General features: G+C 39.1%; 1 protein-coding gene across 2 annotated transcripts in view; it reads right to left on the reverse strand.

Annotated features, from left to right (window-relative positions):
* Window positions 1-3,463: 3,463 nt before the first annotated feature.
* The window catches only part of IDO2 (indoleamine 2,3-dioxygenase 2), a 75,163-nt gene continuing 61,578 nt past the window's right edge, over window positions 3,464-17,048 (reverse strand). For both annotated transcript variants that reach the window (XM_030312580.1, XM_030312581.1), the window contains 3 exons: window positions 14,042-14,093; window positions 7,672-7,820; window positions 3,464-6,257 (listed from right to left, as the gene is read on the reverse strand). In XM_030312580.1, the coding sequence (XP_030168440.1) occupies window positions 5,902-6,257; window positions 7,672-7,820; window positions 14,042-14,093 (557 nt within the window). In that variant the 3' untranslated portion in view covers window positions 3,464-5,901. The remainder of the gene's footprint in view (window positions 6,258-7,671; window positions 7,821-14,041; window positions 14,094-17,048) is intronic.

The following is a 17,048-nucleotide window of genomic DNA, read 5'->3' on the forward strand; positions in this document are numbered from 1 at the left end:
TGACAATTAATAATAGCAATAATAATAGCAGCAAGTAGTTAAATAATGTTTGCTCTGCATAGACACTGGTCTACTACTACTACATATAGTAACTTATATAATTATCATACCCTATATAAGTGTTATTACCCTAAAATTGACACATGAAGCTGTTACAAATTGTAACAAATTGAACTGGAATTTGTAACCAGGCAAGTGACATAGAAAGGAAGGATGTTATGAGTAGATTTGTGTGGTCTTCATACTCTGTATCGAGCTCACTAATCTCAAATTTATGTTTGCCATATGGCTATAGCAGATTGAGTGGTATATAGTCTAGATTTGTTGTTTCCGTTAGTTTCATATTAGAATTTTTAATTCTCTGGTCAGCGTCTTTATTAGTTTTTGGAAATTAATGGACAAGGGAGATGATAAACAAGAACACTATAAGTGTCCTTTCTTTTATGCTTCTTTTATATTTTCAACACAGGTTGAGCTTGGCAACTATGAGCGGATCAGCTAGAGATGTGCCTCAGTCCATCCACATTTCCCTCTCCAGAGTTTGCATATAATTCCAATGCTTGCCATAATAGGACATTTTTAAATGAACTGTTTGCAGGTGCAGATTGCATCACGGAGCTATTATATAAGGAGATATCCCACACAAGTCATACATGGCTAAGGGCCACAGAGCTGGGATGGATGTGAGGGGGGCAATGAGAAGAGAAATTATTTAATGAGTGATGACATTTGTATTTTCTTATAGAGAAAACCCCGACTAACCTCTTTCTAAGCCCAAGACAGTTACTTGGCTTTTCTTGTTTCCTGTATTTATATGCTCTTTTTTTTCAGTGCTAGTCTTTCACTACTAATCTTCTCTTCGCAATTTGGCAGCATTTAAGTTTCCCTGAGAGTAAAGATTCTCAGATAACACTAGTCACTGAGGTAGGATGAAGAGTTTCTCTCTCTGACTTTTACAAAAACATGCTTTAATGTTTTTCTTTTTAATAAAGAAAAATATAAAAATGGGAATGCAAATTATCCACAGTTCTAGCACCCAGAATATCCCTTTTAAAATGTACAAAGGAATAGAATATAATTTGCTTTTGGACACCAGTATTTATCTGGATTGATTTAGTGTGGCTCTGTCTGGAGGCATGGTTCTGGGTGATAACCTCTCCAGATTCCTCCGAGTCCTACTGTGGAGAAAGAGATATTTTGAAAAGGGAAAAACCTTCCTCCTGTGGGATTAGCCTGGAATCTGTGCTTGAAGCCTTGGGGCTGAGCGTTGCAGGTCGCGATTGCCCTCTGGTGGTCGTAGACAAGACTTACAGGCAAAGTTTAAATGACAAGCTTGAGACTTTAACAGGCCTTTTGTTTGCCTGGGCCTGGGGTAAAAGTACAAATGGACATCCACATACCGTTTCTTTCCTACACATACATAAATTAGATTATAGATCAGTCTAGCAAATAAATAAAAGGTGTTCTATTATACCCTAGAAAAAGATACTTTCAAAATAACCCGGAAGCCCACCTTGAAGTTAATTCTCTCACTCCTTAGAATTCCATATCAAACATGGAGACATGGGGATAGTCAGTCTCAGGTCCAGCCTCACTCTTTCCAGCACTGCTATGTTGCAACTTCCAGGGACCGCTCCATAATGCCTGTAAACACCCCAGCCTCCTGGCTGAGCTCCACGCACATGCCTGCAAAAAGCCTTGTCCTCCCTGGGGGCATAGGGACTTGAATACCAATGGCACCGTCAGAAGCAAACCCAGGAGAGAAGACTCTGTACACACACCCTTGAGGCCATGTGTGCAAGGTATTTGGGCGTTCCAGGCATCTAGAGCATGATATGGAAAATGGCGGTAATAGAAGTGATAATAGAGGGCAGGTCTAGTGACCAAATTGCATTGCCTAAATCTGACTTACTTTTAGCACTGGAAGTCTCATGTTCTGTAAACCCCTTCACTGGGGTATTAAAAGCTCCGTTTTTCAACCTTGTGTCAAAAATTAAAAGAAGAGTGAAAAATCCATATGACTGTAACACTGTTTTAGTATCGACTGGGTATGGTGCTGATCATCCCTCTCCTGTGGTCTTTGTTACTGGGTTTTCCCTTGACCCCTGATGTTGGCAACCGTAGTTCCTGGTTCACAGTGATGGGTGGCTCACTGCGGCTCACTCTGAGCGACGTGACCCGTGACGTGACCCAAGCAAGCGTCTGAAGCGGGTCCTAATCTTAAATAGGAACAGCTGTCGGGGCTTGTGCCCATGGATGACCAAGATAGTAAAAGTGTGATTTTTCACATTGTGAGTATTGTGAGCATGTTTCCTTAACTCTTCTGAAAAGCATAGATAATAAAAATGAAAACAATTACATAGTATTTGTTTAAATAGTCTTACTAATTACCACTTACTGCCACAGTGAACTAGCCAATTGTTTTGTTTAAATAATAGCATTTATGCAACAGAGGCGTAAGTAGTGCTGAATATTGTAATATATTTTCAAATGGATGTTTACTTTTCATATTTTAATGACAAATGAATAACACTAGTGTGTGCCTGTAATTAATTTTTATTATTATTGTTATTATTATCATTATTGGTATTTTGTCTACTATGGGTACCTCTGAGTATGGGTATACCTCTATGAGAACCTCTGATGGGTTCTTTAAAAAGTTGATCGTCCTAAAAAAAAAAAAAAAAAAAAAAAGTTGATCGTCCTAAAGGCAAGTTCTACTGGCCCCAGGACTCCTTGCCTTTCGAAGAAGGACATGGCCTGTGAGGGGTCAGAGTCGGTCTAAGGTAAATGCTCCCTGTACAGTGCAGGTCAAATTCTGACTGATACCTTAAAAAGAATGTGGACAATTAAAGGCAAATACCATAATTGAGTTTGGTTTGAAACCTATGCAGCTGCCATAGAACCATGTGGGCCAATAGATTTGTGAGTTTACAAAGGAAGTTACTTTGCAAGAAAAAATCATTTATTTTTGATGATGCTTACATCCAAAAACTCAGTTTTTAATGTTGCTGAGAAGCAGATGCTAAACTGCAAAAATTAACTAGCAATTGCATTTCAGAAAGCAATGATATCCGACTTCTTTATTAAGTTTACTGTTAAGTGAACAAAGAAAGAGAAGAGTGTTTCTTCCATTAGCAAAGCAAATAGGACATCTGTGCATAAGAAAATGCAAGACAGAATTTGGTGGGTGAAATTCACTGTTGTGGAAGAAATAATTGCTTTCAGGTACTGCAAATTTTATATCCCAGATCTTAAATTGGATAGGATCTCACAGGTTTCAAGCATTTCTTTATGGTTGGTGTTTAGTTTTATTTTTTTTTCTTCTTTTTTTTTTTTATATATATGAAATTTATTGACAAATTGGTTTCCATACAACACCCAGTGCTCATCCCAAAAGGTGCCCTCCTCAATACCCATCACCCACCCTCCCCTCCCTCCCACCCCCCATCAACCCTCAGTTTGTTTAGTTTTATTTTTATTTTAACCCTATATAGATTGTGTTGAAACAACAAAAAACAAATTTCAGACTGACAACAAGGGAAGAAAAACTCAGTCTCTGAGACTGTCTTTGCTGGACACTCTGTAAATTGAGAGTTTGGGGATCCTGTTCACCTGCATGCAGTCTAAGGAAAGTATAGGGTCTCTGTGCCCCACAGCATGAAGACTGAATGTTGCTCATGCCATCTAACTGGTGTTCCTTTATGATTTTTGTTGGCTTGCTTTTAAAATCATCCCTGAGTCCTTTCTAATGTCTTCTAAAAATGACTAAACTAATCCTAACTGCACTTGGGCACAGGATAAAAAAGAATCAGTGTCCCCTTGTCACCAGAAGGCTTAGGTGTTGGGGGGGGGGGGGTTAGGTGAAGGTGACTCTTATGTACAAGGTTTAAGACTTTAAGGCTTTGCTCCCTTCCCAGGTGAAGATTAGCCCTATAAGGTCAACCTCGAAACAGTGGGTTGTTATTTTTATTAAAAGAGACAATGGTTTCATTCTACACAGATCACCTGGTATAAAGAGCCTTTAGCTGTCAATATAGTCAGATTTTTGTGGGCAGTATTCCATCCTTCTCTCTAGGGGTTTCCATCCAGTGTACTGCCTGTATCCCTTCCCAGCATCTCCTGGGGAGAAACTATACATCATTTTTGTACCTCCTGCCCATCATTACAAAAGAGGATTCTTCTCTAATAGAAATGTGGGGAGGGTGTGTATCAGATACCATAACTTTACCCTAATTCAGTTTCTTGTAAAGGAGGCTTGTGATAGCTAATTCTATGTCATCTTGGCTGGTCCATGATACCCAGATATTTGGTCACACATTATTTTGTACGGTTTTGTGAGGGTATTTTGTTTGGATGAGGCGAACATTTAAATTAATGGACTTTGAGTAAAGCAGATTGCTGTCCATAATGTGAGTGGGCCTCACCCAATCAGTTGAGGGCCTGAATAGAACAAAGACTGACCTTCACTGAGCAGAAAGGAATTCTACCAGCAGTCAGTCTTTAGATGGTGATTCCCTGAGTCTCCAGGCTGCTGGTCTACCCTGCAGATTTTGGAATTTCCAACCTCTATAATCACATAAGCCAATTTCTTAAAATTTCTCTTCCCCCCCCCCCCACTATATATACAGTAAAAGTGGGGTTTAAGGGCCTGGGCAATGTTGGAAGTGGTCAGATGTTTTTCCAAGTGATATGACAAGACTTTGAAGGCTGAGTAATCTGAAAGGCTTGTTTGAAAGGATTAAACAAGCTGCAAGCTCCATTTGACCAGTACTCATATGGGGAGGGGAACTGCTCAGCAGATGCTAACTTGGGCAGAGGCTGTTCCTGATGATCAGGTCCTTCTCCTTGAGGCCATGATTCTAGATTGGCCCTGTGGAATGTAGATACTGTCTCAGATATATGTGTGTGTGCACAGTGTGGGGCTGGGGGGGGGGGAGGGGGGCAGGCCTAAATTAATGGAGTTTATCTTAAATTGGCAAGATTAAAGTTTTCTAGCTTTTGCTATCAGATGAAATGAGATCTTGAGATAGAAAATAAATCAATAAAAAGTTACATTTATTTGTAAACTAAACATGTGAGTTTACTATTTATTCCTGTTTCGATCATTTACTTCCAAGGGGTCAATTAATTCATTTTACAACTATAAACTTTCGGTGTAAGAAGAAAGAATCATTCTTCCAAAAATAAAGAATGAAACTAAAACAGAATTTGCAAATTGATGAACCATGCCAAAGAGCCTCATCCGTTCGTTCCCACATTGTTAACTATTCATTGTTACACTGGTGACTTCCAAGTCTTATGTGAGCCTCCTCTTTCCTCCACATCGCCACTGGAGCATTTCCAACCTCCTGCCACAAACTCAGCACACTCAGGGAGAGGAAAGCTGGATGGGGACCACAAAAATTCTCTGCTCTAATCCCTAAACCAGTGCTCAGTAGGAACGTAATAAGTCGTTGACTGAATGAATGAGTGAATGCATGCACGAGTATTTAATTTGCTTTTTAAAGAAATCAAAAAGGGGATCTGTCCACAGGCAATTTGGTTTGTTTTTTGAAATTTAGATTGATTTTCTATTATTTGAAAATAGAATAGGGGTACACGGGCTCCTCTGTGGGGTTCTGAATGAGGAAGTGTCCAAAGCTGTTTGCTATTAACCAGTAATTAGATAGGGAAAGGAAAATTTCTGACTAGCCATGGAAATTCTCCTCTGTGAAGACTAACAGCTCTCAACAAGGGAGAAGATGGTGTTCTGTAGAGCAGGAACATAAACAGGGCTGAGGTTCCTGTCAGATAATTCCAGACATTCTCATTCTCCAGGCCTACGTGCCCTCCAGTGGGAGAAAGGGCCAGGGGAAACCCGAGTTTCTGGTTTTGCATTCTTGGGAAGAGGGCAGTCTCTTAATCACTTTGGTGGAGAATTGCCTCTAAGGTCTTATCCCTGACACTCTTCAGGAAGCTCAGAACTACAGTCCCACCTGTGCCCCTCTCTTCTAAGGCTAGTGGTGGCCCAGGGACATAGTTCGGCCTCCTGCCCTTTGCTTTGGTGGCTGCTGTGATGAGGTATTTGGTCACCACAGTGATGTGATAGCTGCGTAGCTCCGCCAGGGCCTCCACACACTGGTTATAGGCTGTCAGAAGTTGGCCATTTCCAGAGGACAGAATGTGGTCTCTCAGTGAAGGAGTTGAGTGAATTTCTTCTATAAAGGCCTTGTGGGAAGGAGGCATGTACTCCCTCATCCTGTGCAGAAAATCAGCTGAAAGAAACAAACCAGAACTATGTCATAGCTCCACATGGAAAGATGCGAGAGCCTGTTTGGTTTTCCAGACATCAGTGCAATGAAAACTTGCTGTCATCTAACTTTTCAATCCACTCTGCTGGCTCTTTTGCTTGTAGACTACAAATACTACATTCCTGAATATTGATGGGGAAGGAAAAAAGAAGCAAGTACATCTCAGATAACTGAGTTGGAACCATATCTACCAGTCAATGTGTAAATATGTATCATATACCCAAGGTAGGCAAAGTATCTTGATGAGACTATCGTCATGAGAGATATCTACAAATGTAAGGCATATACCCTTAAACCGATTTGCTAAATACTCTCCTGAATTTTGCTTTGTTTGGAGAGTGCTAAGGAAGGGGAAAGTAATAGAATTTATAAGGGCAAGAAAATAAAGAGTGAGCAACTGTTGGGGTGCCTGGGTGGCTCAGTCAGTTAAGCGTCCGACTTCGGCTCAGGTCATGATCTCACGGTTTGTGGTTGGAGCCCTGTGTCGGGCTCTGTGCTGACAAGTCAGAGCCTGGAACCTGCTTCGGATTCTGTGTCTCATTCTCTCTTTGCCCCTCTCCCACTTGTGCTCTCTCTCTGTCTCTCAAAAATAAATAAATGTAAAAAATTTTTTAATAAAAAAAAGGAATGAGCAACTGTTTTTGTAATAATAGCCTCTTGAAGTCAAGTTGTTTAAAAATCAAATCAATAGATATTTATAGGAAATACAGATAGATTGATCTTTTATAGGAAATTCATTATGTGTTTAATATCATCATAGTTCTTGATAAGTGACTTTTGTGGATGAGACTGGACGCTATTTGCACACCAAATTCTAGTAATTTTTTTCCCCTAAATCCGACTTGAAAATGCCATACTCTGAAGTGCCTTTTTGCAGCTGTTAAACATCGGCTTGATGCTGGCAGATAAGGAAATGAACAATTTCAAGCTTCTAAACTGGTAGGCCTATCTTCTGGTCTAAATAGACTTGACTTGAAGTTGCAGCATTTTTATGGGGAAGGGCTTTGGTGAGGAGCTCAGACCCATCATCAGCCATATCCAGACTTTGTAACTTAATTCCACAGTCTTCAAACTCCGGATCGCTCCCCCATTTTAGACAAAGCAGGCTATTGACTAGGATCCAAACAAAACTATGGGGAACAGTTGGATATATGGCAATGTTTTAAGATATGGAAATGGAAACCCAATATCCTGCTGAGATCAAATATTAACTGACTTGACACAATAACATCTGGCAGGCACACAGCCTCCTGGTTGACTTAGAGAAGTATAGACTTCATGACATTTTAATTTACTCTTGGTCTTATCAATTGGTAAAGACATCTCTGTTCTTCCTCCCTGTTAAGGAACAGAAAGAAAAAGAAAATGTCTGACTTACCACTTTCCTTGCTGTGACAAATGCCTAAGAACTCATCAAAGGCATGAAGCACTGTGCTCTGAGCTGCACTCCCCCCAGAGTATTTCAGGGGCTCTGGGGAGACTCCTTCATAGATCAACCCCACTGGCATTGCTGGGTTATCCTTCCATCTAAGCAAGAGTAAAAGTCAAAGAGAAGAAGTGGGTGCTAGGAGTTAAGAGCATATTTTCTGATACAGCACAGTGAGTAAGAAAGCAAACACAATTTCAACGGTGTTTTTAGAGCAAAAGACTGGGTATCTTTGTAGAATATATACTTAAGCATACTTCAACTTCATAATAGGCCATTGAATACAGCCCTTCCTTTCCCCAGTTGGAGGATTATTCCAGAAGAGTAAAGGAATCCTTGACATTGATCATATGACATATTTATTAGAAAAATTCAGTCATAAAGATGACATCAGTGCTGCTCAATAGGAATAATTTAGGGGTTCTGGAATAATCTTCACTCCTTCTGCTCATCTCAACCTTAATCACCTGATACCTTTAACTCCACAAGTAGAGCTTTGTAAGTAAGTACACACACACACACACACACACACACACACACACACACACGCCCCTTTGCTTTTCCCTGTAACAGTTTTAACAGTTGTCATGTTGAACTACCAGCGTTAAATAATGCATGACTTTGTGGGAATACCTTTGTCAAATACATTCTTGACAGCACGTGTTGATAATGAGGGCAGCAACAAAGAGAACACAATACAATCTTGCAGGTTACCAGAGGGACAGGTAGATGGACTGGAATTGGGGCTCTGGTCTTGCTCAGATGAAGTGGGTTTTCCCCGCTTCCTCTCCTCTCTTATCTCCTTTCGTCTCCCCTTCTGTCTCCCTGATTCCATTTCTTTGCCTTTTTGTGTCTGAAAACCCCTAGTTCTACCTCCAACTATTTTACTCATTTCCCTGTCACATTTTTTATAGTCTTAAACAATTACAGAATGTATGTGCTGACTCCATAAGATAAACAATGGCACCAAGAACACGTTATTGTACTTCCAATGTGTTAGTCTATAAACTCTCTTCACATTCATTTTCTTTTTTTAATGTTTACTTATTTATTTTTGGGAGAAAGAGAGAGAGCACAGGCAGGGGAAGGGAATAGAGAAAGAGAGGAAGACACAGAATCTGAAGCAGGCTCCAGGCTCTGAGCTGTCAGCATAGTGGGGCTCGAACTCACAAATTGTGAGATCAAGACCTGAGCCAAAGTTGGACAACCGACTGAGCCACCCAGGTGCCCCTCACCTTCATTTTCTAACTTGACCTCTTTTGAGTAGATGAAGGCAGGTGTCTAAAAACCCATTTTACAGATAAGCAAACAAAGGCTCTGAGCAGTTAATTCTCCAGGGCCACACTGTTCAAAAATGGGAAAACCAGAACTTAAATCCCAAACTTGTACTTTTCTATGTTCATTTTCTCAAGACCCCCACATATGGATTTCCACTTTTACTAAGGAATAGAATCTTTTTTCTCTTATTGCCAGGAATGAGCCACTGTCCCTGCTGTGAACAGTTTAAATAACAGGCTTACAGTGGAAGATGTCTCATCTTCTTCCTATAATTCTAAAAGTCATTTTGCTCAAGAGAAGGAAAATGCATCACACACATAAAAAAGCTGTAGCCAGACTGCTCAGCTGGCTGTTCATGACCTTTGTCAAATACTTCCTTATGGTAGGAAATGCTATAAGGAGCTGCGTTATTTGCATTGGAGAATGGTTTGGTCAGCCGTTCTACAGTTTCCACCGGATGAACGTCAAAATGGCCTTTTTAGGTGGGGTGACATCCCTCTGGAAACAGATGAGGCATAGACAGCAGAGCAGGGGGAGAGCAAAGGAAGGAGTCTGATCATAAGAGGAGAACATGAGGTAGCTGTTGGGTGAGAGGGCTCTATTTCAAGCAGATAGAAAATTTAATCTCAACTTTGATATTTATTAACTGTGAGCCTTGGTTAGTTAACCTCTCTGAGCCTCTAGTTCCTCACCCAAGTGATATTAGGATCTACCTTATTGAGTTCTCATGGGAGCTAATTAAAATAATACCTGCTCAGTGCCTGGAACATATTAAGCATTTGCTAAATATTAGCCATTTTACATTATTTAGAGTGAGTTGGAATCCCGCTCCCTCCATTCATTATTTTGTACATTTGTACACACCTTCCTGAGACTTAGTCCTAATTTGCACCTACTTCCTAAAGCTGCTGCATAATTAAATGGGTTCCAGAGAATTTTCGTGACTTGTCAGAGTTCAGGACACTGCTCCAATGAAATTTCTAAACAGCATCTTAGAAATATTTGGAAATAGGGAAGAAATATTGAAAGCGTGAGTAAGTGGAAGAGAGGCAGTGGTCACACTGGTTCAGGGTTGTCTCTGCCATGTTGTGGATGATCTCAGATGGTCACTTTGGTCTCTTTCAACAGTCCCTCCTCATCATGACCACTTTGGTGTTGGACTTTCTCAGAGCTCAGTTTATGGGATTCTTGCTACTCTCACTTCCCAAGTGCTCTTATCTACTTCACTGATTTAAAAACCAACTATATTAGGAGTCTTTAAAAATGTACACTTCTACCTGGACCATTCCCCTACGTTCCAGACTCATATATTAAACTGCCAACTTACAGATATCTCCACAGAAATGGACATGTCCCAAACTGAGCTCCAGATATCCCCTCCCTTTTGCCAAATTTCTTCCTCCTACAGTCTTCCCCATCAGAGAAAATGGCAGCTCTATTCTTTCAGTGGATTGGGCCAAAACCCTAGAGTCTTCTTCGACTGATCCCATTTTCTTCCTTCCTCCTGCAAACCAATAGCAGATCCCATCAACTCTACCTTCAGTCATTTCCAGAACTGAACATTACTCAATGCCTCTTAGGCCACCACCCTAGTCCAAGCCATCACCCTGATTGTGGGCATAGCTTCTTGAACGTTTTCCTGGCTTCCATTCTTGCTCTTCAATTATCTATTTTCCACGTTAGAAAATAGAGCGATGAGTTGAATTAAGACAGATCATTTCATTTGTCTCCAGACTTGCCTCTGCTGCCCTTGTCTCTCAGAAAGTAGCCAACAAGCCCTGACATGATCTGGTCTTCTGCTGTCACTTGTATCTTTCTCATTCTCCCCCATACACACTGCATTCCAGTGCTGCTATCTTCCTTGCAACAATTCCTCCATGACAAGCATGCTCCAATGTCAGGACCATTGCAATTTTTATTCCTTTTGCTTGTAACAAGTATCCAGGTAGCTTAGTCCTCACTGCCTTCAGTTATCTGCACAAATGAAGTATGGCATTCCCAGACCATAATAAATAAGTAAGAAACTTACACCACCTCTCCCTAATACTCCATGATGCCCTGTATCCTACTTTACATTTTCCCATATCACTTATTGTTGTAACATATATTGTATAATACTTTTTAAATTATATTTATTTATGCATGATCTGATTCCCACCATTAAAATGTAAGCTCCACAAGAATAAAGTTGCTGTTTTGTTTTATTGCAACATTCCCTGCACCAGGAACTGTTCCTGGCATATGGTAAGCACTCACTAAATAGTTGATTAATGAATGAATGAATGAATGAATGAATGAAAAAACTATTATTCTATAATTCTGTGTTATATATCTAGAATATATAAACCCAAATGTTTTTCTGGAAAGGACCCGCCAGTTTTAAAGAACCATCAGATGCTCAAATGGCCAGGAGACATCAATATTTTTTTGGTGCCCCAACATGAAGCAGATGTGTTAAAGCCACATTGAATGTGACAAAGAAGACACCAGAATGTAAGTCAAAAAAGATAAAACAAGGGGATCTACTTTCAAAAGCCATATTCTCCACCTGTGATACAGTTGGTCTGAGGGAGGGAAATAGGGTTTCTCTGAGCAGTCCCATACACTCTCAGGCCCAAACTAATGATTGCAAAGGAAAGCAATTACTTTCCTTTCAAATCTCTGTAGGCAAGAGTTATTTTTAGTCTTTCTCATAGCCTATTTTTAGGAAATCCAAGAAATATAAACAGAAGAAAAAAAGAAAGAAATGACATTTTTCCACAGGGGCTAACTTCCATGTGAAATTTAATGTGAGTGGGAAATGGAAAGAATAAGTTTAATCTACAAATGATGAAACGCCTAAATAAAAATGTTTTTAAAAAGTAAATGAAAACAATAAATCAAACATGGGACACATCAAGAACATAGGAGGAGATTTCAATTTTCCAAGACAATCCCATTGGGAACTCTCAAAAATCCATATGATTTTGGCCATCAACACTTTCAATACATTTAAGATTTGGTGCTGGTCACTTAGTTGCACTACATGAGAAATATTTTTGAGGCTCAGACCGATGGGAGGCGTTTATGTAGATCACAGATAAAATGCATCACTGACCCAGAACTTATTTTAATGAAAACATAATCACCCTCTAGTGACCATTTAATCATGATAGGCAGAAATTGAAAAAGATAGTCCCAAGATTTCCATTCTCATTCCTAGAACTGTTCATATTATAAGCTATCAATACCTGTCAATATGATATACAGCAAGGCAAAAGAGACGTTGCAGATATAATTAAGGTTACTAATCAGTTGACTTTAACATAGGGAGTTACTCTACATTGTCTAGGCGAGCTGAATCTAATAACATAAGACCTTGGCAGAGGTTTTCTCTGGCTAGTCGCAGAAGGAGAAATCAGAGAGATTTAAGTACTAGAAGGATTGGAAATATCATTGCTGCATTGGAGGATACCGTGTGATAAGGATTGCAGGAAGTCTAAGCTGAGAGCAGATCCTATCTGACAGCCAGCAAGGAAACAGAGACCTCAGTTCCAAAACCACGAAGACTTGGATTCTACCAAAAACCTGAACGAGTTTGGAAGTGAATGATTCCCCAGGTTCTCCTGATAATAGCTCAGCCCAGCAGATAGCTTGACCTCAGGATTTTGAGACCCTAAGCAGAGAACCAAGCTGAGTTTGCCTGGCCTTCTGGTCTACAGAAATGTAAGATAATAAATGTATGTTGTTTAAAACTGCTGTTTTAATTTGTTTAAACAGCAGTTTTTTGTTATGGTTTTCTGTTATGTTTGTGATTTGTTATGTAACAATGGAAGACTAATACACATTTAGAGAGCAAAGTGAAACACAAAGAGATTTTCCAGAATTAGGTACTTCTTAAACCCCAATGTATTTAAAATGTTTAAAAGACTTTTATTCCTCTAATTTTACCAAAACATATCTGCATATTTTGTTTTACATTTGTTGCTAGAATCACTATTGCACAATCAGATCTTTGTCTTAACCCTGATTACATGTAAAATGTGCACACAATGAGAAGAGTTCTGAGCACAGATAACCTCTCTGGGGAGGATTTTGGGATCGAATGGGTATACAGCAAAAGTCTGAATTCTGAGAAACACTCCCAATTCCATTCCACACTCTTCACCATTTTTCTTGTTTCCTATAAACCAGGAACCCATTAACCTCAAGTTATTCTCTAGAGACCCTCCTGCTTCCCCTCTCTACTCCCTAGAGTGAGGAATGCCCACCCAGGCTGGCGTCCCCTTGGACTGTCCAGATCCACTCAATCTAGAAAAAACACTGGGTTCATGTTGTCACTCCCTTCTTGCACCCATGTCCCTTCCAGGTGCAACTTCATATTCTTTCTGTCTATAGCAATTAGGCACCTCCTGGGTATCAAGATGGAACACTAGGTGAGCCCTATGTCAAATTTTTCACCTCATCCATTCACTACCTCTACTTTTCACTATTAAAAAAATAAACAAACAAACTTAATTTCTCTCGGTTAATGTGAATGGGAAAGCAATTTGATTAAAACATGTCAAGGTATAATTAGTGTATCTAAAGGAAGAAATGTATCTAAGGGTAGAGTTCTTTATCTGGAAAAATTACAGTCCATGTGACAAAAGAAGAGACCTACAAATATGAACAAATGACTTGGGGTAACTCTTCCAAGCACATTAGAAGAAGGCTTGCAAGTTACTTTCTATGCTCCCATCAGCCTTAGTAACAGGGGAAGAGAATGGATATAAATGAGAGAGCATTGTGGTTACATAGTGGGCTTTTTTTTTCTGCCATCAATATGGGATTCTAAGTGAATACAAATGAATGTAATATGGTGGCCTAAGGACAATTATTCTGACCTTAAATATTCAATTGTCCTGCAGATGGTACCCCACCTCTTTTATCCAAGAATGGATCCAAATGATCACTTTGTTAGCAAGGTTTCTTAGTGTGTTTATTACTATAGGAAGCTTCTGCCTCATAAATTTGGAATATGCTACAGAGGTCTCATCCAGGAAAGCAGTTGAACTGTACTTACCCAGAGAGAAAGATCCGGATGACTGCATAAAATATGTCTGGATCAACATAATCTGGAGAAGCAATCAAAATGTGAACTTTACTACAGGCAAAAAAAGCAATTGGTTACATGTGCACGGGTCCTGCTGCTCTCTTGGGGCCACCCCCTCTATCTGATCTGCACGGAAACCTGGAAGGAAGGCAGCAGCAAGAGGGGGATGGAATGTTCTCTTCTGTAGCCCCCTCACTGGCACTGGCCAAACTTCTAAACTATTCCAAATGCTGCCCTTTTCTATTTGTGGTGCTTCCCTTTTCTGGACTTAATAACTACAAAAGAAAAGATCAAGGCCATCTTTGAAAAATTAATATTTTAAACAGACATGATATTTGAGAGAATGTAGGAAGTAGAAAGGAGAAAAGCAGAGAAAAAGAATCACCTGTGTCCAGGCTTTCACAAGAGAGGAAAACTCAAGTTGTCAATGCTCAAGCGAAGTTCTATATAGGCAACCAAGGATGGAGGAGTGGAGAGGCTCTTGCCCAGGGATTGACACACCAGGTCAGATATAGGCTCATTTAGCTCCATGTTAAGCTGCATTCATTAATCTGTGCAGCTATTTTTGGCTCTAAGCCACTGCTTGGGGATAACTTATTCCACTAGTTTATTAACTTGTATATAAAGAAGGGTGTCCTCACATTTGTACTAAATTTCTTTTCATTAACTTTTGAAGATTGTTCTCTCTTCTTCACATAATGGGGCCCCTCTGTGAGCTGGTATGTTTCTTTTACCTGGATCCTGTCTATGTTTCTTTGTTTCTCTTTGAGAAAAAACAAAACAACACAGCAAAACAAAAACAAAAAAATCCACATCTTTTTTATGAGACCCAAATAATGTCATCTCTATACCATCAGTTATCTTTTCTACCATCATACCTAGTCTCTGTTCCTCTATCTCTATGTTCTCTGAAGGTCCATGGACTCCGGTAATTCAGATATTCCTTTGGTCCCAGGATTTCCCAATGCTCCTGAGTGGTGTCACATTCTCTCTACACTTCTGTGACAATGTTCCATGTGCTGGCATTTTATTGGGCCCTGTTTCCATGTCTTTCCCATCTGGTGCCCTATTCTCACAAAAATGCTAAGCACTATGTACAAATTTTCTCTGAAACAGTAATGACTAGCAATAATTTAATATTTTATCTTCCAAAGTAAAATCATTAGTCAATAGATATAAAATAATTTATTGTAAAAAAAGTCAATAGATGTAAAAATATCCATTTATGATTGTAACAAATAAAAAAATTAGCCAATTAGGAATAAGAGGAACAATTTTGAAATGATAAAAAGAATCCACAGAAAGCCATTTCAAGTATACATTTTATACTTGAAAGATTAAAAATAAGTATTTGAAAATGTGGAACAAAACAAGGATCAACACATCCATTCAACAATACGGTGTTAGAAATTTTAGCCAGAAGAATAAGAAAAATATATATATTTAAAGAAATAAAAGTTATAAGTATTATACATGAAGGAACAAAATAATTCTCAAATATTATGATTTTCACATAGAAGACCCAGACACTCTGCAGATAATCATTAGAACTATTAGAATTAATAATTAGAATTAATTAATAAGAATTTTTTCTATAAACCAGTAACAAACAGGAGTTAGTTAAAATCAAAAGATACCATGTTCATTAGAAACAAAAAATAAAGTAACTATGAAAAAAAAGAAGATATCAAAGTCTCTTATTTTGAACGAAATTAAAGAAAATTTAAGAAATTCAAGAAAAAATTTGTCTCTACTGATGGGCAAAAAACTCAGTATCAGTATCAAAGAGAAGAAGTGTATCTAAAAAAGAGTTATCTATCTGGATAAGTTTTAGTTCACATCCAATAATATGAAGGCATGATTTCCAGTACCTTGTCCGACTACCTTACTTAGTGTTTCTGTGGTATTCTCTGATTGTCCATCTGCCTTGATCATAAGGCAGAAAGACTGGATATAATATCAAAATCATGTAAATTTTCTCCAAATTAATATACAGATTTAATGCAACAGGAGCAAATTTTTTTAATGTTTATTTTTGAGAGAGAGAGAGACAGAGAGAATGAGTGGGAGAGGGTCAGAGAGAGTAAGGGGGACAGAGGATCCGAAGCGGGGTCTGAGCTGACAGCAGTGAGCTGATGCAGGGCTTGAACTTATGAACCATGAGATCATGACCTGAGCCGAAATGGCATACTCAATTGACTGAGCCACCCAGATGCCCTAGCAAAAACTTTAACAGAGATTTTTTTCAGAGCAGTTTGAAAAGCTGATTGTTTACATGAAAGACAAAATGCTGGAAATAGTACAGGCACCTCTGGGAAAGAAGGGCAAGAGACAGGGGTTTTCTTCACCTGAAAGAGATACTATGAAGCTATAGTTCTAAAGACAAATGATATCCCTGTTGGGAAAGGTAAACAATGACAAAGAGTAGGAAACCTGGAAACAGAGCCAGTCATTTAAGAAAATCTGTTATAAAACAGTGCTAATATTGCAGATTAGTGATTCTTCAAAGAAGGGACACTGAATTTATTTCCTTTGTCATATTACATATAGATAACAATTATGTGTGAATTAAGGACTAACATGTGAAAGACAAAAGAACAATTTCAGAAGAAAATGCAGGAAAGTATACTTATCAGCTATGATTATGAAATAATATCTTATGTAAGACTTCCCCAAACACAGACTTTTGCAAAAGAAATGGCAGATACTTTGACTATACGAAAATTAAGAACTTGTGCTTTCAAAAGTCATAAGGCAAACCACAATATTTGCAACACATATAACTAATGAAGATCAGGCTTCTGGGGTTTACAAAAAACTTTTAAAAAATCAGGAAGTAAAAGATAAAAGACCATTAGAGGGGCGCCTGGGTGGCTCAGTCGGTTAAGCAGCCAACTTCAGCTCAGGTCATGATCTCAAGGTCCGTGAGGGCTGTGAGTTCGAGCCCCACGTCGGGCTCTGTGCTGACAGTTCAGAG

The sequence above is a fragment of the Lynx canadensis genome, chromosome B1, assembly GCF_007474595.2.
Source record: "Lynx canadensis isolate LIC74 chromosome B1, mLynCan4.pri.v2, whole genome shotgun sequence".
Lineage (NCBI taxonomy): Eukaryota > Metazoa > Chordata > Mammalia > Carnivora > Felidae > Lynx > Lynx canadensis.